General features: G+C 43.9%; 2 protein-coding genes, 1 long non-coding RNA gene and 1 other non-coding gene across 4 annotated transcripts; 3 read left to right on the forward strand and 1 right to left on the reverse strand.

Moving 5' to 3' along the window:
* Positions 1 to 2,293: 2,293 nt before the first annotated feature.
* On the reverse strand, positions 2,294 to 2,373 carry MIR7785 (microRNA MIR7785). The gene has a single exon (NR_127077.1). It is a non-coding gene; the product is annotated as a microRNA MIR7785 (primary transcript).
* A 574-nt stretch (positions 2,374 to 2,947) lies between these two features.
* Positions 2,948 to 4,506, forward strand: LOC100832355 (receptor-like protein EIX2). The gene has a single exon (XM_003573986.4). The coding sequence runs from the start codon at positions 2,998 to 3,000 to the stop codon at positions 4,366 to 4,368; it is 1,371 nt and encodes a 456-aa protein (XP_003574034.1). The 5' UTR covers positions 2,948 to 2,997; the 3' UTR covers positions 4,369 to 4,506.
* A 3,122-nt stretch (positions 4,507 to 7,628) lies between these two features.
* Positions 7,629 to 10,532, forward strand: LOC100844685 (protein NRT1/ PTR FAMILY 5.2). The gene is made up of 3 exons (XM_003571813.4): positions 7,629 to 7,820; positions 7,935 to 8,152; positions 8,892 to 10,532. Exons 1-3 carry the CDS (start codon positions 7,712 to 7,714, stop codon positions 10,341 to 10,343), a joined length of 1,779 nt encoding a protein of 592 aa, XP_003571861.1. The 5' UTR covers positions 7,629 to 7,711; the 3' UTR covers positions 10,344 to 10,532.
* A 554-nt stretch (positions 10,533 to 11,086) lies between these two features.
* On the forward strand, positions 11,087 to 14,632 carry LOC112272036. Its single transcript, XR_002965715.1, has 2 exons — positions 11,087 to 12,136; positions 14,080 to 14,632. It is a non-coding gene; the product is annotated as an uncharacterized LOC112272036 (long non-coding RNA).
* The last annotated feature ends 12,757 nt before the right edge of the window (positions 14,633 to 27,389 follow it).

Genomic DNA, 27,389 nt, shown 5'->3' on the forward strand with positions numbered 1-27,389 from the left:
GTGAAAACAAAAACGAACACCCATCTTTCGGGCGCAAGAATCCATGAAATCATTATGCCTTATTAACTGCGCGAAGTGTGACCGTTTTCCCAATGACGCACGCCAACAGTACGCCTAGCTGTCAGGCTAGACTGTGCACCCGGTCAACTCTATTGACCCAACGGCTCTTCACCTTCAACAGGTACGTCATCAGTGACAGAGTCTGACTCAAATGTCATGACTCAAAAGCTATCTCTCGTATAGGGAGGTGGATTTGTACCATAAGAATGGGACTCGTCTTGAGTCTCGATTATGAATACTAAAGACTCTCATTCGAGACGCGATTTAATCAGTTGTTATTTTATATTAAAGACTTCATACAGTCATCTATTGTTTCTTCTTTATTCACAACGGTAAAAACAAGGTAATGACCCTGGTACAAGGCGGTTTCATATAATCGACTCAAATTGAGTCGCACCAGCTGCGACACCTCAGTTGTTTATGCTCATTCTCATAACAGTAAGCCTCTTGGGTTTCATCCAAAGAGCCTGAAGCCGCACCAGCTGCGTTGCTCTGGTGAACCCGATGCTCATTGCGTGAAGTTAAGCCTCATGGATCATTCCATCGAGCCTGAAATCATACCAGCTACGTATTTCAGTAAATCCATGCTCCTTGCATGAAGATAAGACCCGAAAGTTCTCTTACGGGCCTGGAATCGTACCGGCTACGTTATTTCCAGTCAAATCCATACTCATTGTATGAAGGTAAGTCCTAAAAATTAGGTCTAGATATGCATCGGCTGCATCCCTCCAGTAACAATCCTCGTTTAAGGGTCGCTCCCTCTAACCATGTTCATTACATGAAGATAAGACCCGTAGGCTTTCTATTGGGCCTGGAAACGTATCAGCTGCGTATTTCCAGTACAAGTAATCTTGACGAACGAGTCGAGTACTTAAAAACTAGAATTTGACTCTATAAGACCCTAGCAGGCTAAGTCAAAATTCACTAGTCGCCAGGTTCGAGCCCGGGGACTCGAATGCTGATGAAAACTAGTGTTGTTTTCGCCCTAGAGCGATTAACTGGACTCGACTTCTCGAGTATCAAAGTACATTAAGTATATATCCCTATGATTTCTACTCACCACATTGATTCACTATCAGTTCATATTGAGGAACTGTTACTTAACAGTCAAAGCATTAAAGCATTAGCTCAGACACTCTCTGAGTTGAAAATACTTCTCATTCGAAGTACAAGTCGATGAAACTCCAAGTCTGCAGTATTATGGAACTGGCTCAACAACATAATAAGCTCATTCTTTACAGGAAAAGTCCCTAGTCGAGTCTTCGACTCAACCGGGCACTTGGGGGCTACTGACGAGGTTATGACTAACCATGTACTCGACTCGAGTATACCCAGTATAGCCCAGCTGGGGGCCCACAAGGAAGTCTACCTCGACTCCAGGAGTCTACATGCCAAATCTTGCGACTCAAGACAAGGAAGGTTAATTAGAGTATATTTCCTCATTGTAACCGACTTGAACTCTACCTGAGACCTGAGTTCCTACATATATAAAGGACTAGGAGAGGGAGCTAAGAGGACACCTCCAACTTAGATACAAGTCGCCTGGACGCACTTGACGACTCGGTGCATCTAGAGTATGCGCCACCCCGTTGTAATCGACTCATCAATACAGATCCGACAAGCAAGACGTAGGGGTATTACCTCATCGAGGGCCCTGAACCTGGGTAAATCGTGTCCCTTGTGTCCTTGTTAGCCGATGAGTTCGCTAATACACACTCATCTTTCCTTGATACAAGTCCATCAATATGGACATTGTCGAAGTTACATCTTCGTCAACAGAGACTCCGGATGGAACCTGTTTAGAGACAACACGAATCTTAAAGATATTTTATGGTGGACTAGCTGAAATGTCCGTGCGTTGCAACGGAACAACAAAATAAAAGGATACGTTCAGAAACATGCAACGATCACCAAATATCCCTTTAAAAAACCCCATGGGTATAACGATGGTTCGCCCGATTAGTCATGGGTAAGGTATGGGTATACCCATGGATACCCGATGTGTCGCTTAGTTAATATTTTAATTAAATAATAATTATTTTTATTATATAATATGTGGACTATTTGATTTTTTTTTAGCAAAATGTGGACTCTTTTTTTTAGAGGACGAAATGTGGACTCTTTGATGCAATAAGGATTAACGGATGAACCCTGCTGTAAAATAAAATAAAGACCAAGTGCAAAATTGGCCAATAGCCCATGACTCGATGACCCAACAACTTGCCCTGTTTGGGCATCTCTCTCGCTCAGTCAGGCTCACAGAAGAAAGCATCGAGGCGCCTTCTCCCATCACCCATTCTACACGGCCATCATCTCTCGTTCTCTCTACTATGCCCTAGGCGCCGCCACCATTCTCTCTCGCAGTCTGTCTCGTCAGCTTCTTATAACAATTCGCCATCTCCTCGTGTAATTTAGCCCTAGGAGGAGACGGCTGTGGCTGGGAACGGAAGGGGACCAGCAGTGGTCGCGCCTGAGGGACAGAGGGGACGGCCGTGGCTTCGATTGCTTGCCCGATGGGTCCCCGATCGGGTCTCATCTTCCGACTCCCGTAGTGTTTCAGCGGAGCGATATTTTTCTCGTCAGATTCGGAGTTGTTGTCCGACTCTCGTAACGATCCCACTGGCGATGGATTCCTTCGAAGAGTTCCAGTCCAATTCGGTGCAGGTAACGGGACAGACGGCTTAGTAGGACTAATATACATGTAATTTTGGGGGGCCCACAAAATTTTTGGAAGGTTTAACAGACAACAGTGAAATAAACGGTCCGTATTTTTTAGACAGTATATAGGTTGATTTAACTCCGGTAGGTCGGGGTTCTGTAAAAAATTCGCTTTACTGCGAAGACCGACTCCTCACGGAGTCTCGGCGCCGGTCCGCGAAATACGTCGCCGGAATAACAAAGCACTCATTGCCACAGCTCCGCACTAAAAATCAAGCCATGACAGACCACGCACAGGCCTCCCGAGGCCCTCTGCTGTGCTGCCTCCTCCTGCTGCTGTTATCCTCTCCCCAAAGGGCAACTAGCATGTACCTCGACGACGACGACGACGGCAGCTTCTCCGGCGGCGGCGGCCCGCGGCAGAGGAGCCTCTCCGGCGTCGTGCTCAACAGCAACTCCTCCAACGGCACCGGCGCCGGCGCGGCCTTCTGCAGGCTCCTCTCCCTCCAGATACTGGACCTGTCGAACAACCGGCTCAGCGGGGAGCTGCCCGACTGCTGGTGGAACCTGCAGGCTCTGCAGTTCATGGACCTGTCCAACAACTCTTTTTCAGGTGAAATCCCCGCCGCCAAGGCAAGCCACAACTGCTCTCTCGAGTCGGTTCATCTTGCCGGCAACGGCTTCACCGGCGTCTTCCCGCCGGTCCTCGAGGGCTGCAACTCGCTGGCTACTCTGGACATCGGGAACAACAGGTTCTTTGGTGCTATCCCTCCTTGGATCGGGGCTGGCGTTCCATCGCTGAGAATCCTCAGCCTCAGGTCAAACAATTTCACCGGGCAAATCCCTCAGGAATTGTCGCGGCTTTCGCAGCTTCAGCTGCTTGACATGGCCAACAATAGCTTGACAGGGTCGATTCCGGTAGCCTTTGGTAAATTGGCCTCCATGAGGGATCCAAAAATTGTGTCGACTCCAGGGTCGCTAGATGGGTCCAACTATCAGGATAGAATCGACATAATCTGGAAGGGCCAGGAGCTCATCTTCCAAAGGACGATCCAGTTACTAACCGGCATCGATTTGTCGGGCAATTCGCTATCTCAGTGTATCCCTGAAGAGTTAACTAAACTCGAGGGCCTCCGGTTTCTGAACCTGTCAAGGAACCGTCTCTCATGTGGCATTCCTACAGATATTGGTAGCCTGAAAAATCTTGAATTCCTTGATCTATCGTCTAACGAACTTGCAGGAGCCATTCCTCAGAGTATATCGATCTTGTCGTCCCTCAGCATCTTCAACATCTCGAACAATCATTTGTCAGGCAAGATACCCACTGGGAGCCAGATGCAGACCTTGACTGACCCTTTAAGTTACTACAACAATTCTGGGCTTTGTGGATTTCCTATTGCTCCATGTGCGAATACTTCGCTTGCATCGGAAGAGACAAAAGGTGAAGAAAATCAGGATCAATGGTTGTACTACTGTGTGATTGCTGGGATCGTGTTTGGATTCTGGCTATGGTTTGGGGTGCTCTTTACAATGGAGACCTGGAGATCTGCTGTTCTCTTGTTTGTTGATGGCATGCAATGTAACATTATGAAGAAGGTGTCACACATTGATCAGTTTCTTTCAGAAGGAAACAGTGACCAATATCTTTAGATGTATTTCTTACTTTCAGAAGAATGTATGTATGCTAAGAGCATCCCCAATAGCGTGTAATCATTAAGAGGGAGAAAAATGTACTAACATTTACCATATCAAATAAATATACTATGAAAATATATAAACTCTTTTACACTGTACCTTTGAAATTAATAGGAACCGTCCACTTCTTTAATCTAAAGGTTCAGATTAGCATGTTACTTCTTAATACTCCAATTTAGATGTAGAGAAAAATACACCACTAGTCCTAAATTTGGAGTGCATGCGTCGTTAAAGCCTTGAACTGGTATTAGTGTCACACTTAGGTCAAAAAACGGGGTTAATTCCGGCCACGTACGAGGCAGCCACGTCGACTTAAACTAGGACCAGGGTTGCGATCCAAACCCACAAGAACACTAGATGCACTTTCAACCTCTTATTTTTGGCGGTTGATGACAACACGATTAAAGCTTACAAATGGAATGAGATTAATAATTTGTTTTGAGACGTTGATATAAGCAGGCTTCTTGGTTTTGTATGGAGGAACCCGTGTGACTCCTTTCAAAGATCCTCTAAGTTTCCTTCACGACTTAGAGATCGTGTACTCCCTGCCCACCAGGCCTACTTACATGACTCATGCTATATTGAGTTCTGATACAATACAACCCCCTCTCATCCAACCAAAACACAAATACGGTCTAGATCACTCCGTACTCTTTCATTAAAAAAGGCATGATCAGGACCGTATCTAGGAATTCGGGGCCCTGGTGCGAAATGTGAAACGAGGCCTTAATAATACAAAATGTTGCATAATCGAAATATACTCTGCTTAATTATATTACTCTCTCCGACCTATATTAACTGTCGAAATATTATATGTATCTTGACTCATTTTAAACATAGATACATTCATATATATTTGGGCAAATTTGAGACAAGTAAATTGGATCGGATGGGGTACTTCAGTAGGTGATATTTGATCAGTTTTGCTATATCTAACTCACCTGATTTTTAGTTAGAGATGATTCTTCAGTTATTGGATATGGTGTGTGCTTTAAGATTCAAAAAAAAAGATGGAAAAATAAGAGTAAAATGGCATCTAAATACTAACCCAACGTCTTCGATTCGGCAACATAAATTTAAGCCTTGCTTAAAAATTAGACGCCTGAGATATAACCACATACTTTTTATACTACATAGAAAAATTCAAATTTTACGTTCAAATAATAAAGGTTGTATTTATAAGAAATAAACTGACCTCCCAACGGCTGTAAAAAAAGAAAGCTGACCTCCCGCGGCCCCGCCTAGCCCCTGCCGATAGATCACATGAGGAGTTGCCTTCATGGGCTTATTTCGATCACTAATGGGCTTTGTTTTGCTGTTAATTAAGGATGACTAAGCATTAATCATTACTATTACGGCTAGATTTGGGGGCCCTTAATTTTTAGAGGCCCTGAACTGTTGCACATCTTGCACCTGTCACTGTACGGGCCTGGGCATGACGAACATTAAATAATATTTTATTTACTTCTTTCCACCTAGCTCTTTCGATTTTGTCAGATATTGCACCGTTGGATCACGACGAAATTTCACGAGCTTGTATTAGACACAATTCCACACAGTCTCACCACAGGGATCAGCGAAATATTTCTTGAGCCAGCAGGAAACATGCGAACAAGTCGGACGTTTTTGCTGTCCCGCACGGCTGTGAGAAATCCAAACAGCGCTCGGTGTTTTGCAATTTTCCAGCGATTCCACCGTTGGATCGCGACGAAATTTCACATTGTAGTGGTAGACAAAATTCCACACAATCTCACCGAAGGGATCGGAGAAACCTTTCTTGAGGCAGCGGGGAACATGCGAACAAGTAGGACATTGTGCTGTCTCGCAGGGTCACGAGAAATTCAAACAACACTCTGTGGTTTGAAGGTTTCTGGAGACTCCACTGTTGGATCGTGACAAAATTTAACACTGTCATAGTAGACAACATTCCGCACAATCTCACCAAAAGGATCGTCAAAATAATGATTGAATCAACAGGAAATATGCGAACAAGTTAGACATTCATGCTGTGACACATGGCCGCGAGGAATCCGAACAACACCTGGTGTTTTGGAGTTGGCTGGAGATTTCACCATTGGATCGAGGCAAAATTTCACAGCGTTATACTAGACATAATTTCGCACAATCTCACCGGAGGGATCGTCGAAATAATACTTTAGGCTGCAGACACTTTGCGAGAGAGGAAGAAGGCAGGAGAAAGAAAAAGATTAGGCGACAAGAGAGCAAAAGGAAGTAGAAGAAAAAACGTGAAAAGACCATCTTACCCTTCTGAGTTTGGGAGGGGGGTGTATTGAATTAGGCCTGTATATATACTTATACGGTGGAATGACTATTTCTAGACAGAATAAAAACAAGAAGTAATAGAACTCGATAGTTTCATCCAATAGTGTAGTAAATTATCCCATCTGAATTCTTAGCCTTTATGCCAGAGATGAATTTCAATAAATAATAAAACAACTAATACATGAAAATAAAAGATCATACTTCATAGATAACGAGAGTCATGGCACCGAGACACAAAACACATTTCCACATTTATTTGCCCTTTTATATGCGATTTTGTTTTATTGTTTTTGCACGTGCGTGTGTGCATGTCAAATCCCCACATATTTGTTATTACTATTTTTTCCTATGTCTATTTATGTCAACTTTTATTTTATTTTGAGTGTGTCTATGCGTGTACCACTTATCCATACTTTCACATGTCATTGCTATTGTCTTTTGCATGTGGACGTGTGCGTGCATATCTATATTATTGCTATTGACTTTGAGGTATCTGTGTGGATATGTACATAGGCAATCGGTGGTGCCGGTCTGTCATCTCTTTATATTATAAAAAAAGCTCCTCAAACTATTTTAAATGTAAACAATAAATATGTTAATAGCATTAGGTGATATTCGTCATCAAAGTTGAATAAAATTATCAACAAATGTCATTAACATATAATAATATTTTTTTAATTTACGTAATCACATTAATGGCATGCAGTTGAATGAAGTCGTACAAAATATCTTTTTGTGGTTATCATTTCAATCAATTAATCACATGTTAATAAAGTAATTCGTGGTCATAACACTTGGTAAGAAAAAATTGCCTATACGGGGGCAGTAATGTACTACTGTACCAGTGAATAAAAAAAAGGCAGATACGAACAATGGACCTGCCAGCAGAAACCAATTAAATGCTCCCATAAATACGTAGCTAGCCAAGAACAGCAGTCCAGCAGCAAGAACCATTAAATCCGTTGGAGAGCACGGCATTACCCAGGAGCTAGCCCCCCACCCAGATAGACAGACCATGGAGAACGGCTATGGGGAATACGCGAAGGACGGCTCCGTCGACCTCCGCGGCAACCCTGTCCTCCGGTCCAAGCGCGGCGGCTGGAAGGCCTGCACCTTCATCGTCGGTACGTACTCCTGTGCTTCATGGTTTAATTCGTACACATGAGTGCGTGTGTTTAATTAACAATTCCGGTTTGTCTCGCTTCGGCGGTGGCGGCGGCGGTGGCGGCACTTCGCAGTATACGAGCTGTTCGAGAGGATGGCCTACTACGGGATCTCGTCGAACCTGGTGATGTATCTGACCAACAGGCTCCACGAGGGGACGGTCCAGGCATCCAACAACGTCACCAACTGGTCCGGCACCGTCTTCCTCACGCCACTCGTCGGGGCCGTCGTCGCCGATGCCTACCTCGGCCGCTACTGGACCTTTGTCGCCGGTTCAGTCATCTACCTCATGGTACGCTTCTGCTAGTACTGTAATTGCTCGATTTTCACCATTTCGCTGCCTAGTTTTTACAGTTAAAACGCGCTACCTCGATTCCTCCTTTTCAGCAAAAAAAAAAGAAGCAAAAATCTCATGTCATTTGGCCCAGTCCGGCCCGCCTGCCTGAGGCCTGATAAATATTTGGTCAATACGTCATTCAGCGTTGGTCTTGGTGTTATATGTTAGTGGGCCTTGGGGTTGACCTTTTCAGAGTTAGCCTTTTTAGTAGGATTTTGGGCTTTCAATTTTACTCTGTGAGTCACCAAATTTATGCCGAAAACTCAATCTAGTCAGAAAAAGGAAACCGAGACTTGAAATACTTAAACTCGACAAGATGACTCAAATGTCATCGTTTCTGTATTTAGACCGTACCGCGGAGCATTTTGCGTTTTGCGCCCGGAGAAATCCCGTCCCCAAAAAATTCTCCTCCACGACTGAAATTCCTAGCTCCTCTCCCCCGATTCATTCCCGGACCCATTCGCCAACCCGTCCAGCGTGCATCCCCGTTCTCTTCCGCATCAGATTCATGTCAAGCGTGTTTTTGGGACAGTGACCAAATTGATTTCCATAATGGAATGGTTATACTATTGATTTTTCATACTCGTCCTGAAATTACTACTCCTACATCGGGGTTGTTTTTAGCCTTTGTTATCGCGCTGGGCCTTTCGTGTTTTCATTAACTGATGAATTACTGAAAACCAACGCAATGCAGGGCATGATACTGCTGACGCTGTCGGTGACCGTGCCGGCGCTGAAACCTCCTTCCTGCTCTGGCGGCAGCACCGCCAGCAGCAGCTGCCCGCGTGCCTCCGCGCTGCAGCTGGGCGTGTACTTCGGCGGGCTGTACACGATCGCTCTGGGCCACGGCGGCACGAAGCCCAACATCTCGACCATCGGGGCGGACCAGTTCGACGAGTTCCACCCGTCGGAGAAGCTGCAGAAGCTCTCCTTCTTCAACTGGTGGATGTTCACCATCTTCACGGGCATCCTCGTCTCCAGCACCGTCCTCGTCTACCTCCAGGACAACATCAGCTGGGGAGTCGGCTACGGCGTGCCCACGCTCGGCCTGCTCGTCTCCGTCGCCATCTTCCTCGCCGGCACCCCGCTGTACCGCCACAAGGTGCCACAGGGCAGCCCGCTCACCACCATCGCCAGGGTGCTCGCCGCCGCCGTCTGGAAGCGCCGCGTCTCGCTGCCAAATGACGTCAAGGACCAGGAGCTGCACGAGCTCGAGCCCGAGCACTACGCGAGCAAGAGGACGTTCCGGATTGAAGCCACCGACACGATGAAGTTCCTGAACAAGGCTGCCGTACCGACAGGGACGCCGGCGCCGCGGTGGACGCTGTGCACGGTGACGCAGGTGGAGGAGACGAAGCAGATCATCAAGCTGCTGCCGCTGCTGGTGGCCATGGTGCTGCCGTGCACGCTCATCGCGCAGACCAACACGCTCTTCGTCAAGCAGGGCGCGACGCTGGACCGGCGCGTGGGGAAGTTCAGCGTGCCCCCGGCGAGCCTTGGCGTGTTCGTCACGCTCACCCTGCTCGTGTGCCTCGCGCTCTACGACCGGGTCTTCGTGCCCGTGGCCAGGAGGCGCACCGGGAACCCGCGCGGGATCACGCTGCTGCAGCGGATCGGCACCGGGATGCTGCTCCAGGTCGCCACCATGGCGGTCACGGCGGCCGTCGAGAGCGGCAGGCTGAGCTTCGCGAGGACCCACCCCGCCGTTCACGGCGTGCTTCCCCTGACGATCTTCATACTGCTGCCGCAGTTCGTGCTCATGGGCGCGTCCGACGCGTTCCTGGCGGTGGGGCAGATGGAGATCTTCTACGACCAGGCGCCGGAGAGCATGAAGAGCCTCGGCACGGCGCTGTCGCTGACGGCGTACGGCGCCGGGAACGCGCTCAGCAGCGTCATCCTCTCGCTCGTCCAGCGCGTCACGGCGGCAAGGGGAACCCCGTGGGTGACCAACGACCTCAACGCCTCCCGCCTCGACTGCTACTACGCGCTCCTCGCCGTGCTCGCCGCGCTCAACCTGTCGGTGTTCGTCGCGCTCAGCGGGAGGTACACGTACCGAACGGAGTCGACGGAGACCATCGACGTCGCCATGGACGTGCAGGGACCTGCCGCCGCAAGGTTTCGTTCCGATTCAGCACCAACGGCGTGAAAGGATTCAACACATTTAGCATGTGCTGGCCCCTACATCGACTGATGTACAGCCAACATATTTGATATTTCACATGTAATAAGATTATCGAGTGTTTGTTAATGTCGACGTACTCAAGCAACTTATTGAAAACAAAAATAATATTTCCGTAGCAAACACATGCCCACATCTTGGGTCGGGCTTCACCAAGACTGGCACCAACATGTCATGCCCAGGAGCCAGGACAACGGCTAGACGTCACCTTTGAAAAAAACTTTGATTTCCGGCAGTTCTTCTCGTCTCTGACGGCCGATCTGGCATCGAGGTACGGTCGGAACACAATGGCATAACGTCTGGCATCTAGGTTTTTTTGTTCTTATTAGATTTGTGTGTTATGCGATAGCATCTTTATTCTTGATGTGGAGATGACGTTGTCTAAAATATTGATGTACCAGCTCCGTTCTCGTTCTGGTGTAGGCATCACGGCCTACCACAAGGAGTCAGTTGTTATCGTGGCTAATCTTTTGGTGTTTTTGATCTCTTTTTTCTTGTAGATTCATCGACGAAGTAGTGGTCTCACGGCTTACCTTGCAAGGGGTATGTCCCCCGATCATGGTGCGTTCAATGATCTTTGGTCTCCACCGTTTGGGGCGCGACTCATGCAACTTCTCAAAACTTAATCGGAAAATCTATTTTCAAGCCGTGTGGCTGCTCTTACGCGCGGACGCGCTGCGCGCCGTCCGTTTCTCATCCGACGGATTCTCACCACCACTGAGCTATCTTCTTTTCCCCAATCCCCATTCCCCCTGCCGACGGCATCTCTACGCGCAGGCAGCCGCCTCCCCATCCTCGCCTCCTCGCAGCGCGACCACGCCATGCCTGGATCTCCCCGGCCACCGGGCGGCGGAGTCCCATCCGCGTCTCATCGCTGGGCGACCACGAGGTGTGCGGCAAGCTCATGGTCCCATGCCTAGGTCTACTCGCCCATGACGTAGTCCACCAGGGCTCGTACCTGCGCCACCGGAACTCGCACTGCTCTGCAAGTTGCCGACAGCCCTCCCCTGTGCCACCTCTCTCCTCCAACCTGATGGACAGCAAGAGGGCTCTAATCCTCGAGAGTAGACGGCGCATCGTCGATACTCGGGGTCACCGCGAGGAGGTTGTCTGTGCTGGCCTCGAGCGTCAGAAGGACGCGCAAGGCCGGACCTCTCTTGCTGTCACCGCCATGCCCAGATTCTAACGACATGAGTTGTTGTGCCGAGCTATCCTAGACCTTGAGGTCGTGTCTTGCCTTTTCCTCCTCCGTCTGGGGAGATGAAGAAGTAGCAGGTACACAGGGGTGATGCTAGGGGTGCTCCTCTGCGAGGCTCCATTTTATTTAGTTGAACTGGCATGTCTCCTTCAGTTGTGTGGTGGTTGCTGATGGCCATCTACAACATGCTCGAGCTATCTAATTTCTGTTCTCATGGCCCAATTCCTACAATGATGTGCAACCACTACAAGGATCAAGGTCATCTCTGGCGCGCGGCGGAGACCATGTTGGAGTGTTGTGAGCAGTACCTTCTCTGGCTCATGATGTTGTTCAGTGAGCTTGCTGAAAAACTGAGCTCCATGGTAGTACACAAGCGCTCCAGTAGGATATAGTGCTTTGATTTTGATTGACTCCTGCCGGATGCCTAGTGTACTCCCTCCACATTCTATAGACAATGCTCGCCACTATCTAGAGCAGCAGCGTCCAAGTACTCGATGGAAATGAAGGTCCATGCCATCCAAAGCGAGGCTTAATCAGCTGGGATGTGTCGCAGGTGTTGAAGGTAAACGCCAATTTCCTCGCTTCTAACGCTTTGTGCCCTACCATTTGGGATGTCTAATACTCCAATACCTTTTTTAGTGTAGCATGTTCATACTAATTTTTATATATGTGTGTCAGAGGTTTGTTTAGAAAGGATATGATCATAGATATACAACTTCTTATGCGAAATTTAAAGGTTTGGTTGTTGTCTATGTAGCGATGATAGACATCCTTAGGTTTGATTGAGCTATAGACCTGAGAGGTCGATATGTTTATCATGGTGCAAAAAAAGCCTTTTAAGCTTGCACTTGATTCACCCATTTTTGGTTGTGTATTTAGTTAGTTGCCGATTTAGTTATCAAACTACAGATTTGAATGGACCAATTTCCTTTACAATTACCATCATATAATGTCCGAGTTACGGTCCTTGTACAACACCGTGTAGTTTCCCATCTGTGGTAAAGAACTACCACTACATGTCCGTAATATAGTTATCATCATGGTGCTGGTGTAGTCACCCTGCTTTTGGGTAGAGTAACCACCTTTTCGGGAGTAACCGTTGTGTCCTAACAAAGTTACCCATTTGTTTGGGTTAGAGTAACCGCCTTTTATACCTAATGTAGTTACCCACTTGTGTAGGTAACAATTACTATCATGACACTCACCTAGTGATCCAATCCTTTAGGTTACAGTTACCGTCATGATAAGTTATCCAGTCATTTATATTGCAATTATCATCATGACACTCATGTAGTTATCCGGTCATTGAGGTTACAGGTAACATCTTGACACTCAGATAGTTATTTAGTCGTTTAGGTTACAGTTACCAACATGACACTCACGTAGTTGTCCAGATGTTTAGGTTACAGTTACCAACATGACACTCACGTAGTTGTCCAGATGTTTAGGTTACAGTTACCAACATGACACTCATGTAGTTATCCGGTCATTGAAGTTACCTTACCATCTTGACACTCAGATAGTTATCCAGACGTTTAAGTTGCGGTTACCAACACGACACTCATGTAGTTATCCAGTCATTTAGTTACAGTTACAAACATGACACTATTGTAGTTATCCGGTCATTGAGGTTACAGTTACCATCTTGACACTTAGATAGTTATCTAGTCGTTTAGGTTACAGTTATCAACATGACACTCATGTAGTTAACTAGTCATTTATAGGTTATAGTTACCAACATGACACTCGTGTAGTTATCCGGTTATTGAGGTTATCGTTACCATCTTGATACTCAGATAGTTATCCAGTCGTTTAAGTTACAGTATCAACATGACACTCATATAGTTGTCCAGGTGTTTAGGTTAAAGTTATCATCAACACGACACTTTTAAAGTTGGAAAAAAAAAATAGCCAACTGGATCTAACTTTCAAAATAATCATGAATAGCCCGATAACTCGCTTATTATTGACCAGTAACTTTCAAGCTCTAAAATGGTTTCAAAACACTCCGAGTAAGTATAGTTTTCACATCAATAACTAATAGTGAATATGTCTGGTAACTCGCATTGTCCAAGCGTTTAGGTTAAAGTTATCATCAACATGACACTTTTAAAGTTGGAAAAAAAGTAGCTAACTGGATCTAACTTTCAAAATAATCATGAATAGCCCGATAACTCGCTTATTATTGCCCGGTAACTTTCAAGCTCTAAAAAGGTTTCAAAACACTCCGAGTAAGTATAGTTTTCACATCAATAACTAATAGTGAATATGTCTGGTAACTCGCACAATTATGGTTGGTAACACCTGATCTTGAAAAAAAGTCATCGAAACATATCTAATCGGGATCTTGTTTTGAAGCCCTCGCCGATACGAAGTCAACTACGGAAACGGATTATAAATCAAGTACACGGTTTGATCTAGACAAGATTTTAAATTTTCTAGAACATTTTAAATGCACGTGTGTTGATGCTGCAGCCCCTTTCTCACTTCTATTTGCATGCACAGATGCAACCAGTGGTTAGTTCCACATGGACATGGAAAAAAGCAAGAGGGGGGGGGGGTGCCGCACGATTGGGTTTGCGAAATGGGTCGGGGGAATATTGGCGGGAAGCGTACGGTGGCTATGGTAACTGCCACACGGCTGTTATATAGTCCAGTCCAAGATGCGAATGATGAATCTAGTTGTCTTGATTTCGATGAATCTTGATGAAACTTTTAGTTTTATCGAGAATCTTTGTTACTTTTGTTCTTCTCAATTATATCGATCTAGTGTACTTTCTTTTATGGAACTAGCATGGTGGCCCGCGCGAAATGCGCAGGCTAGACCTGATGATCGTTGTTATATTTCTTTTTACGTGTGTTGATGACTTTTTCACTTTGTACTCTTTTGATTTTCTGCCATACTCGTATACTCCCTCTGGTCGGTTTTATAAGGCCCACACGGGATTTTATAACGGACTTTGGCGAAACATTACTTGATAATACGATGTTATTGCGACACAAAAGAGATATCATTGTATCTGTTTTGGAAAACTCAATAAATAGTATAATGTTTATATACCTACATTTTTTGTATAATTATTTGTCAAAGTTTGGCACAAAATTCAATACAGGTCCTATAAATTCGGATGGAGAGAGTATAATTCACTGATATTGGATTTTTTTTTTCCGATACGTATCTATTCATCATGTTTTTAATTCTAAAATTGAAGACATGGTATTTGTATATCTAAGGGTTTCCATGGCGTGCCAAAAAGCCAAGTTTGCCACATAGATCCAAAAGCCAAACTGCTTATTCTCCGGTGAAGCCAAATTTGATGCTCAATTTTAGTTTTCCTGTAGTGCAGATAATGCCAAATCTGCATGTAGATGGGACCCACAAAAGATGAATTAATTACTCATTTCCCTTATCTCTTCTTCTTTCCCAGCCTCACTTTCCCATCAAATCCTCATACCCCAATTCTGCCAGCGCCCCACTTCACCACCTCCGCTCGCGGCCCTGCACCTCCTCCGCTCCTCCGCCGCGCGCCCTCTGCACCACCTCCGCCCCTCCTGTGCACGGCCTGCATCGCCTCCGCTAGTGCCCCTACGCCGCGCTCGCCCAACAGCGCCTCCGCCCCTCCGTGCGCACCCCTGCACTGCCTCCCACTGTGTCCAGCGCCACTGTGGAGGCTCTAAGGGATATGGTTCCATACCTAAATTGTGAAATCCCTCATCTGAGCCTCTCATTCCCCAAATCCCCTAGGCAGTCATGCCACAGTTGCCACAGTGCTCCCACCCTTGTCTGTCGCTCCGTTGCTGCACTGCTTGGCGTCTCCCGCCACTGCTTCCTACTATTAGTTTGGACTCGATGTTTCTTTTTAGAGGTTCAGCTGAACGTAACATCAAAAGAACGATTTGTAGGACTCGTAGATCTCATATCGGATGGTTGGAAATAATTGGGGTGATGTGGATCAACGTGGAGGCTCCCCCGGTACATCTCATATTGCTTGTAGGACTCGTAGATCTCATATCTAACAGCTAGAAATAATTTGGGTGATGTGGATCAACGTGGAGGCTCCCCCGGTAACCCTCATATTGCTTGTAGGACTCGTAGGTCTCATATCTAACGGCTAAAAATAATTGGGGTGACTCGTGCAGATTGCGTGGTTAGACTTGTATAATGAAATATTTGATTTCTTATATATTTTACTTAACCAAAATATGTATAATTTTTTCATTTGTTTTTCGTGAAGACAAATCTTCTGAAATGATAAGATGGATTATTCCGCATCATTAGATTGATTCAATAACACATTATATTGTAGATTAGGTTGTCATTATAATTTTTTTAGCAACAGATTTGTATTTTATTAACACTATCTCCAATATAAAAGCATTGACCTTGAATAAGTAACTTATGTGTTTGCTACATTTTACTTTGTGCGATATTATTTTATATAATTTTTAAAATTTCTTTTAGACGTCGATCACAGACTTGTATATTTTTAATATTAAATTATTATTTTGGACGGATGATGCGGCAAACATTCCTTGCCAGCGGGCGCGCGGTGCACAGAGTGAGCAAGGTGGCGTCCGGTGGTGGCTGATGGAGCGTTGTGGCGGCCGTGGATCACGGCAACAGGGACCTAATGGTGTCTCGACGATGACGGATCACGATAGCAGCGGCTGATGGCGCTGGGGCAGCTGATCACAACGGGCGTGCAAGCTGCAAGGCCGTCGTGCTGCGACGCTTCAAGCACTTGCATAGGTCGCCTGCGCGAAGACACAGATTAGACCACTAATTACCACCGAACTCTTAGATGCCACATCGTTAAATCGCTAATTACCACCAAATGTTAAAAAAATCAGTTAACAATGACAGGACACCAAAAGTGCGTAGACTTTGCAGTAGTATTAATTTTTTTGATCTCGATGAATTACTGCAACGCAACCTTGTTCACACAAATCCGTAGACATTTTTCATCATGGACGTGGCCTCGATGATTCACTTCCAAAGCTTGGCCTACCTCGTCACCAGCTAAGGCACGAGGCGAACGCTCCAGCAGCGAGCGTGGCGGCTCCAACGAAGGCATGCGGCGTGAACTTTATGGAAAATAAACGTGACATGCAAGAGTTCGTTTAGTTTAAAAAAGATGCGCCCATCAACTGGTTGCTTCACGTTAGCAAATTTACGTGTCACATATATGTAACGCACGATTTGAAAATAAATTTATGTGTCACGTAGATCTAACGGTCATGTGTCAACAACCCTCAGATCCAACGATCAGAATAATTGAGGTGATGTGGATCAACGTGAGGCCTTCCTCGGTACCCCTCATATTGTTTTTATTATATAACCAGTTCGTAGCCCAAGCGACATATCCATCTCATTAAATCTTAACTGTTAAATATAAGATCTGATGGCCAATATATATATATATATATATATATATATATATATATATATATATATATATATATATACACACACACACACAGGTGATGTGGATCAACGTGGCGTCTTCCTCGGTTCCATAATTTTTTTCTTAATCTATCTATTGGGGATTCTTTTTCTTAATCGAACCATCTGATTTATTTGTTTTATATCATACGGCAGAGGGAACCAATGAGAGGTCATGCGATCAGCAATCATGTGTCCATATTGGACACACATTAATTCGTATTGGACCTTAGTGGATTTTAATATATTTTGATGTTTTATTGGTAGCACACAAATTGGGCCTATTTGGTCTGAAATCACTTTATTATTTATTGGTAGCCCATCAAATAATGTATCCTCTCATTAAATAAGGGCCATTAGATATCAGATCCAGCTGTTAAACTATCTTGAAAAAAATAGATATAGATTATGACTAATAGACTTAGTTTATTATTTAATATTTTCATGTCATGTGAAGAAAAACAATGAAAAATAATGTTGAAATGTCATCGCGTAACAGAGTATGTTACATTTGGCATCATAAAAAACAAATTTAACTTAATTACCACCGATTATAACATAATGGGCCTATTTGGGCCTGAAATTTTCGGTCAAAAAAATTGGGTCTGAAATCACTTTAATGTTTAGAGATAGCCCATCAGATATACCTCTAATTATCGCTAATTCTACAAACTGGGCCTACTTAGGCCTGAAATCACTTTAATGTTTAGAGATAGCCCATCAAACATACCCCTCATTAAATCTGGACCGTTAGATGTAAGATCCAACGGCTAGAATAATTGGGGTGATGTGGATCAAGGTGGAGCCTCCCTTTAGTACCCCTCATATTGCTTTTAGTATATAATAAATAAAGCTAGATGTTGCTCTAAAAAAAGAGCCATGACAGTGCAAGCCCCGGAAATAAAAACGTCTTTTCAAGATTAAGAATGTTACATTCCAATTATTTTGGGAAGTAAATTGTTATAGTATCGGTTTTGTCGAAAAAAAAATTCAAATTTCAGGATTTTGGGCGGGGTTCATGGCTAAAAACTAGAGCCCAAGCACAACTCAGCTGTCGGGTTTGAGACCATATTGTTCGCGCTAGGCCGCTCATGCCCAATTCTACGGTTGCATCTGTATGTCTTCTATTCTAAAAAAAAGTATGTCTTCTATTCTCAAAAAAATATCTGTATGTCTTCTTTTTATTCATATATTTTTACTTCCCAAAATAATATTGCCTTACTATCTATTATGTTTCATCTGAAGCCCAAGCACAACTCAGTTTCATCTGAAGATAATATTGCATTACTATCAATTATGTTTCAAGTACGTTAAATCAATAATAGACGGAGTCTGAATGTGGTGGACGAGGGAAGATTAAAGAGAAACATGATGAGACAGAAATTTTGGAAGAAAGTTACCCATTTAAGACTGCAACGACAAGAGCATCCATAGTAAAGACAAATACGCTTAAGCTGGGACCTATGATTTGCCTCCATATATTTATCACCAAATCTTGCAGTGTGTAGAAGTAGACGTTGAATCTAAAATGGCCTCCAACACCAAATAAATAAAAATAAATAAAACAATGATTATTTTAGTTCTTTGAGAATAGGCCGGGCTCTTTTTTTAGAAAAGAAAAGTACTTTGAGAATGACGAGCAAGGCCCGGTGACCACCTTTCCTCTTGAAGGCTGACGCCGAAGGAAGATGCACCCCTAATTAAAAGGCAGTCAAATGATGGTACAATGGCTTAAGACAACGTGTAAACCTCAAAGGTAACTATAGAAACAGTTTCTTTTTTCGAAGACAGTACTAGATAACCTAAAAAGGTCGATCTGCTTGGGCCTTGTTGTGTTAATCGAACTTCAAAGCAAGTGTTGGCGTGGCAACAGTAGCAATCAAGTTCAGAGTACTGACACTGAGCATACGAGCACCCTCGTGCTAATATACACTCCTAGCTTCTTCTTTTTTTTTGGAAACTCGCTCCTAGCTAGATTGCAATGTGCACACGCAAGCTAGTGTCACTGGATTGTTTTTTCTTTTTTTAAGGGATTGTTTTTGTTAGTATCTTTGAGGGAAGCTTAAGTGCCATTGTTTATCGCACCCCCGACACTCTTCTTCGAGACTTTAGCCGCATGTATGAATCAAATCCATGTATCTACGGGCATATGGCGTGAGATCGGTCCAAGAGGGCCAGTGCGAGGCCTGAATTGAACCCCGGGGAACCAGCTTTGCAACAAAATGTGCCGCTGACTGACTGAGATAGACGTTTCGAGTTTTGACTCACCATGATCGATCGGATCGATGTGTGATGACATGAGCTAGCGTGCGACTATACGGTTGAGACTTGAGCGGCAGCTAATGACGACAAGCACACTGCGGTACGTGCGACGAAAGGAGCTGCATCACGCCGAATTGCATCGCTCTCTTCGGCAATTATTGTATTGCGTGGGAGTGGGACTGCGCCGCCAACACGAGTTTTGGTCTCTGATCTGACCTCGAGTGTGCGGACGAAGAACGGAGAATCATCGCAAACTGAGCCCGTTCAAACGAAGCCCCGATCAACACTGAGTTTTCGTTGGAAAAATAAAACAGAAAAATACATCATGGATGCGAAAGAGGGAGAGGACAAAAAGAAAGACGTCGCAAAGGAAGTCGTAGAAGTGCCACCGTAAATGCCATTGGCCTCGGAGTCACCAACCGCTGTCGTGGCATATCTATGTCTTCTCCCCTACTAATCACCTTCTCAATTAATTTCTGTTTTATTGTTAGCAGAAACCTGCCGCAACGGGGAAAAACAGACCGGCAACGGTGCGATGCCAGCTTGGCTGGCCGCGGGACAAAAACAATAAGTTCCTTTTTGCCAATTGCTAGTTTGCTCGGAATGATCGGAACAGATGCTCAGTCATGGGTGTGCAGCCCAGTGAGGCTCGTGTAGCCGATAACAAATGTGTTTCACATGAAAATATTGCAGCCATCAAATAAGAACTTCACGTGACATTTCACATGGAAATCACAACTGCTGCAGCATGGAGCATTTGAAAGATCCGCAATGACTGTATCTTCAATGGGATTACTCCATCACTTTACAGATGTAGAAGACTATTTAAGAAAGAACTCAATTTGGTTTTCCATAGAACAAAAAGAAAGAACTACCATGCTTTTCAAACATGGATTGATAGCTTTAGATAGCTCTCATTTACTTGTAATCTGTACATATTTTCATTAATAAAATTACAGGTTTCATGATCTAAAGCTTTCCGTAAAAAAAACAAATGTGCTTGACACTTAGCGTGTAGCATGTAATTTGGGGTGTCCACATTTACTAGGTTTGTTGATGACTGTTTCTTTGCCACCGAGGCGCAAAGCTTTAATGTTTTCTAGAGAAGGAATTTTTTTTGGTTAAGAGACAAATTGTCGACGCTCGTGCAAACCGGGGAAGAAAAGTGTACTTAATTAAAGATGCGTTGAAGTGGCTAGATGTGTGATCAGCATCTGATCGAGCTGCGGGGACAGGCTGACAGCGAATACCATCTTGGCAAAGGTATTTGAATTCTAGATTCGTTTATGTAGCTTTCGTGTGTGTGTGGTAGTACACAACAGTTCAGCACGGCTTGGTCCAAAGGTCGACCATGACATTCCAGCCAGCATGCACGCATTCTACTCCAGTAGAAGAGCTAGTGGGAGGGAATCAGGGAAAGCAAGAGCGTGTCTCCAGACACACACGTGCGATCCGACGAAAAATCTATCGCGCGTTGCAGTATTCGTCGGGTTAAATCAGTGCACTCTTTTGTCAGGTCATGCCAAGTTTCAAACAAGTTGCGTGTAAAGGCGGCGCTCCATTATTCGTCGCCGGCCCGTGTCTATGAGAGTGAACTACTCCAGTATTACCGACTAGTATATCTGCAAGACCGCGAACCATGGACATAGACTTCTTGGGACGCCGAATGAGATGGTCCGCAGCTTTGACCCGATGACCGGTCAGCTTAACTACGTGTGCATCACCACTCCGCGACGGCGTTGACTTGCGGGATCTGGCGCATCCACGTCGAAGGATTTGCCTAGTCTGTTTAATTTAAGGCCATCATCTTTAAACAGTTCTAGGATTCTTCATGGCAGGATAAAACGTGGGGATGCTAGTTTACGTCACCCGCGTAGCAACTCTTCCACGGTCAGTTTCACACAGGTCTCTTTTTCATGTCCGGCACAGAACTTTATGAGATTTCAAATATTCCGGAGAATTTTCTGATTTCAAAAATTCAGAGAACTTTTTTAATTTGAGCTGTTAATCATTTTAGAGAACATTCAGAAATTGAGCTTTCAATATTTTCAAAGAACCATTGGAAGCTTAACTTTCAAAATTTCTTGAGAACATTTGGAGATTGAGCTTTCAATTTTTTCAGAGAACTTTCCAAATTTAAGAATGAACCTTCGGTGGCAAGTAATTCCGGCCAGAGGGAGTATATGAATTTGACATTTCAAAAGTTCCAAAGACCATTTGGAATTTGAATTTTCTAAAGCTAGGGATGAACTTCAAGTAAAATTTCAAAAAAAACTTCGAAAAGTAGCGCCCCGAAGCGCTCTCTATGATAATCAGAATCACAAAAACCGAGGAATCCAAATAAATCAATCAAAATATAGCAAAAGAAGCAAGCTAAACCGTGGACGGCGTGTCACCAGCACGATGGAGTGGCGCCATGTTGCCTCCTGCCTCTCGTAAGGTGGCGCGCCCTCTAGCCCCACAACACAAGATATTGGTGACACGTCCTCCCAACGTCGTAGCCTCCTGGCAATACGTCTCTCTCTCTCTCTCTCTCCCCCTCTCTCTCACCGGAAGTTTCTTGAAGGCTAGAAAATCAATATTTTGGTTCTGCTGGGAGAGAGAGAGGGGGGTTGGGCTTGAGGCAGATCTACTGCAGGCGGTGCGACTTCAGAAATTTATTTCCTAAAACTTGGCAGGTTGTTTCATGGTGGATCCACGTTGGAGGATTTGCCTAGTCTTTTTTTTAAAGTTAGTCGTAGATTCTTCAGACACGCGAAATAGAACACGGCAAGTTGTCTCTTATAAAAATAGAACTACCATAGCCATGTTTTTTCTACCTGTATATGTATGTAGCTCGGCAAGTTTTTTCAAAATATATGTATATTTAAACTCCCAAAGCCTAATCAATCATTATATAATTAGTTATGCTTATTTATTCGCAAAAAAATTGTTTATTTTCCTGGCAAACAATTTTAGTTTTGTCATCTAAGTGGAGGCAGTCAAAAGGGATCTAAAAGACTGGACTATGCCTAGAGATCTGGCTTCCGACATGGCTGCATGAAAATCCGCAATCCATGTGTGCCTCAACATTGATTATTTCTTTGTTTATTTTTATTTTTCACAAATTTCTGTTAGGGTTTCATATATATCTAGCCTACCCCAACTTGCTTGAGACAAAAGGCTTAGTTGTTGTGTTTATTTTTATTTTTCACAGATTCTACAACGTGGAGATGAGGAGAGATTGGGGCAAGATTGAAATTGAATGGATGATAAAAGATTAATTGCATGTAAATGAGAAGGGAAGAACAAACATCAATTTATTTATCTAACTTATTTGGTCTGAAAATTTTGCATATACACATGTTTGTATTTACTCCCTCCGTTCCTAAATACTTGTCGTGGTTTTAGTACCTAAATACTTGTCGTGGTTTTAATTTGTACTAAAACCACGACAAGTATTTAGGAACGGAGGGAGCAGAAACTAAATGATAAATGAGTATACATACGGTAAACGGTAAACGAAAAAAAAAACACAAGAAGCGGGCGACCAGGAGGAGCGGGAGCGCTTCCCCGTGCGACTGGATATGTGATCACTTATCAGCATCTTCTGATCGAGCCTCTGTCCAAGTTACTGACAATGACAGCTAATTGAATACCATCCTAACAAATAGCACTCACTCTCGCTCCGATTCTAAATTGTTGTTGAAATATTACATATATCTAAATATCTTTTAAAAATATATACGTTCATATTTAGACAAAATTGGATTAGTATTTCTAGATACGCTTACGTAGCTTTCGTGGTACCCAAAAGTTCACCACAGCTTCGCCCAAAGGTCGTGACGATGGCGCTGTAGCTAGCATGCACGCATTCTAAAAGAGCTAGCTAGTGGGAAAGCAAGAGCATGTCTCTTCAGACATACACGTGCCACGATGCGAGGACAAATAAATCAGTTGCACGTTGGACCTTCGGAAGTGCTAAGCGCGCATGCGAGAAAAACAGATGAACACGTTTCGAAGCCTCAGTATGCGCTGCGAGCCCGGCGACGCTTACATCCAAGTGCAAGTGTTCATCTGTTTTTCCAAAACGCATATGGACAGTGGCGGAGCCAGCCTAAAATCAGAGCCCGGCCATATACAAGAACTATTACCAATCTAATCAGCATTTATCTTAAGATCACTGCTAATTATACAAAGGACTTCACGGCCCGAGCCTGGACAAGTGCCCTAGGTGGCCGGGCGCCGGCTCCGCCAGTGCATATGGATTTCCAAAAACTCCGAATCGAGTTACTTGGTTTTCAAAAATTAAAACGCTGAATCGAGCTACTGCCGCTACTTCACTAATGCACATGTATTTTTTGCAAAGAGAAAAAAGTGTTCGTAGCTAAGCTAACTGGAGCGCATAGTCATGGCGGAGTGTGTAAAAGTAGTGCCTGATTACATGTTAAGCCGTAACCTTCTCCATGTATTGTATCTTAAGATTATATCTTAAGCACTAAATAGGAGTATTTAGATACAATTTTCTCAAATCATCAAATGGTTTGTACTCCTTCCGTTTTGAGTGGTCTTTGTACATTTAGGTTTGTTTTAAGTCAAACATCATCAAATTTGACCGAGTTTGTAAAAAGAACGCTAATATATATAACACCAAACTTGATCAACTTTGATCGAGTGTATGACGATCGTCATTGATAACGATGGCATACACAATAATAACAATATACACCGCCGATCATCAAACCCTCCTTAACAACTCTAGTATTGTTCTTGAAAAACAACACTTTTCTTTGTGAGATATGATCTCCAGATTTTATAGTAAGTTCAGTCACCTATTATGGTTATCGTAGACTACGGTTTTGGTTACCACACGGCATTTTGTTTACCGTCCATTAATCACCCTGTGCCTCCTGTAAATGGAATTACTAGAAATATACACCCTTTTCGCTTAGGCCATGGATGAACGGTTTCAAATCAGCGACCATATATCCGATTAGAAAAGATAACCTTATACTATGGTTACATTTGCGGGTCAGAAAGATTTGCTATGCAATTATCTTAAAAAATTAAATTCAAAATTGATCAAAAATCATATCCGGTGGATGACATGGATTTTCTGGTACACAAAACCTGGCCGTAATTCGGAAGCAAATTAAAACTTTTCCTGAAAGTTCAAACCCTAAATCACCTTTCTGTCCGTGATAATAAAACAGCCGTAACTTTTGATTGGATGAACCAAAAAATACTTACGAGTATGCAAAAGAAACGTATTAAAATTATCTAACCAACACAACAATAATCAGCTCAATCAGACGTACCAATCAAAAGATATGATCAAAACAGTAACAGCTGACAGAAAGTTACGAGAATTAATCTATAATCGATTTCGAGGAATAACAAGAAAGATGAAGTAATCGCAATCTTTCCTTGATCTCGTGATAAACCTTCAGCAAAGTATTATGAACTCGTGATAAATCTGCTGCAAAGTGTTAGAAAAATCTAGCACGAATAATCCACGAAGATCGGAGAAGAACAAAGATTACACCGCATCCAAGAACTCTCCAAGAATTAATCTAGATACAAAGCTCTGAGTTCCCTCACATTTTTGCTAAAATCCTAACTAGAACGCCTTCTATTTATAAGGGAAAATTCGCGACCCTAAACCGAGTCCGAATCCAACACTAATTCCTCTGTCCCGGTCGGTATTTTGCCCGTGGGCCCCGCATTCAACCTCGGATTGAGATGACTCTAAAAGAAAAGTTGTTCGCCTCGACGACGCGCACAACTTTCATGTGGATCACGTTTTCATCGGACGCCATCTTGATTACGTTACTATTTAATCTTTAAACAACTCTCATCCAGTCACGGCTGGAAATACATGTCTTCACGTCGATGCCATTCCATGCCATCAACTCTTCTTGTAATGTCTTCAAAACTCGACTATCATGTGTCGAATATCTCCAATACCGTACATCTCCGGTATAAACAATGTACGACAAACCGGTGCCCTCCCGGATCATCGTAGCATTTAATTTCATTGTTCCTTCACACGAACGTTCCGCATGACCTTAATCCTCGATCTCAGCTTCTCCCAAGCTTCCTCCCTCGATCCCGTCATCGACCACGTTCCTCTAGCTCCGACAAATACTGAAAGCGAACACACAAATAACCAGTACGAGCACAAGTCCACGACTTTACTCAGGGTAAGTTCCAACACAAGATACATGTCATCACATAAGTATCCATATTATCCAAAATATTCACATCAATGTTTCATCTATTACACTTGCCAAAGTTATACATCACCTATGATTTCACACATGAAAGCATGTGTGATGTGATTTCCTTTCGTAAAACATATAATAACAGCTGCCGATCACCATGATTGCGCAACGACCAACTCTAGTACAGATAATTAAGCGCGAATCGGCAGCTCATATTAAGGTGTTTATATAATTAAGATTCCGTGTCATGCTTATAATCACATTGCTTTGCTTAATACTCGCGCAGCAGTAGTATGATACGATACGATATGTAGCTTTCGTGGTTAGAAAACTTCGCCACGATTTTGTCCAAATGCCGTCTCACGGACCCGGTCAGAAGGCCTATTTTTTTACTAATTAGTACTCCTCGATGCATGTTCTCTAAGCCGCCTGTTGCTAATTTCACAGCTGACAGCTTTTTTTTATCGATCCTCTCAGTACGTAGGAGTACTATTTATTCAAGAAAGTTGCTCGAATTAGGAGGCAACTTCGGAGATCTCAAGCTTCTTGTGTGTCCTACGAAGAGTTGAAGACCAACAAGGCGATTAACAAATCAACAAAATGTACACGTACATAGATAGGCTCATTCGTCGACATCAATTTCCGCTAAGTAACCTAGTGCACATTTGTTCGGTGTTTAGATTACTACAACTCGCTGCCTACTCCCATTTGTTAAGACTATTGTATTCCGTGATAGAGTATTGCATCATTGAAGCACCGGAAAGGTCTTAACAGGAGCTGGATATAAAATGGTTTTGCTTGTCTCTCCCCTTGCTCTTTTGAGTCCAACCTGGATCAAATCAAGATTCTTTATCTACTGCGAGGTTGACGCCTTGACCCGGCGAATCACGGGCGATTTCGTGCGTCCTAAAGTCTTCGCGCACCCTCCCACCAATCGGAGGCGTGCCTGCAAAGTGCAAACATGAGAGGCTAACCGGGCGTCTTCTCTGACAGATGGTTAGTAGGATTACTATGTAGAGAAATATAATACTCCTATCTCGATCTCCATATATTTATGAACAGCATGTTATTTTCCAGTGTACTCATCGGCTTCGGTCCTGGATGTTACTGCAACGGGAAGTGGACATGCCTATGATTATGACTGCCTGTACTCAAGTGGAGCAAGCTTTCAAGGAGGTCTTTACCCACAATGGGTGGCAGTGTAATCTGCGGCTGCAAACTCCGTAGTGTTTTTTTATTGGTTGGATTAAGTTTTTTAGTTTTCCTTTTCGTACGGATTTGTTGGGCTGTCTGCATCTTGTTATGTAGAGGCCGGGTGCGAACTTGCGTGATGTATCTCCTTGATGCGACTTTTAAGTTCAATAAAACCTCCCTTTAACGAAAAAAAATATATTTATGAACAACGACTGTTTCTTCAGCAAGTAATTGTTAGAGAGTAAATGTATGAACGGCTTAAGTTTTCATTATCAGCATGTATATACACTCTTCTGATCAATATATTTGCAGTGATTGATCTACTGTTTTCCTCACAAAAAAAGTTGTCCAACGACGACCATGGGTCTCACGGCTCGTTGGCTTGGTAGTTACCCAAGTGACATTACTAATGGTTGGCCTGGTAGTACTACCTGAGGATATACGGAGTCAGTACTCCGTATTTGGTTTGCAATTGTTGTAATCCTCCTTGATTTGCAATAAAATCCCTTTTTCCGTTAAAAAAAAGTCGCTCAACAAATACGTCAACAGACAATCTGGTACCGTATCGTTGGAGTATCAATCCACCAAATGGCATGTAACATGTTTAGTTTAGTTTCCGGTTGCGTTGCCCGAAAAACTGGGTCCCAAGCAATTTGGCACTCCCCAGTCCTACCTCGCCACTTGCTGCCCTCGAAGACCTTATAAATGAACAA

The sequence above is a fragment of the Brachypodium distachyon genome, chromosome 3 (assembly GCF_000005505.3).
Source record: "Brachypodium distachyon strain Bd21 chromosome 3, Brachypodium_distachyon_v3.0, whole genome shotgun sequence".
NCBI lineage: Eukaryota > Viridiplantae > Streptophyta > Magnoliopsida > Poales > Poaceae > Brachypodium > Brachypodium distachyon.

Excerpts from the sequence above, each read along its gene's own strand:
- LOC100832355 (XM_003573986.4), top strand. The coding sequence starts at position 2,998 with ATGACAGACCACGCACAGGCCTCCCGAGGCCCTCTGCTGTGCTGCCTC.
- LOC100844685 (XM_003571813.4), top strand. The coding sequence starts at position 7,712 with ATGGAGAACGGCTATGGGGAATACGCGAAGGACGGCTCCGTCGACCTC. Across the intron at positions 7,821-7,934 it reads GGCCTGCACCTTCATCGTCG|TATACGAGCTGTTCGAGAGG; the intron begins GTACGTACTCCT and ends GGCACTTCGCAG. Across the intron at positions 8,153-8,891 it reads GTTCAGTCATCTACCTCATG|GGCATGATACTGCTGACGCT; the intron begins GTACGCTTCTGC and ends AACGCAATGCAG.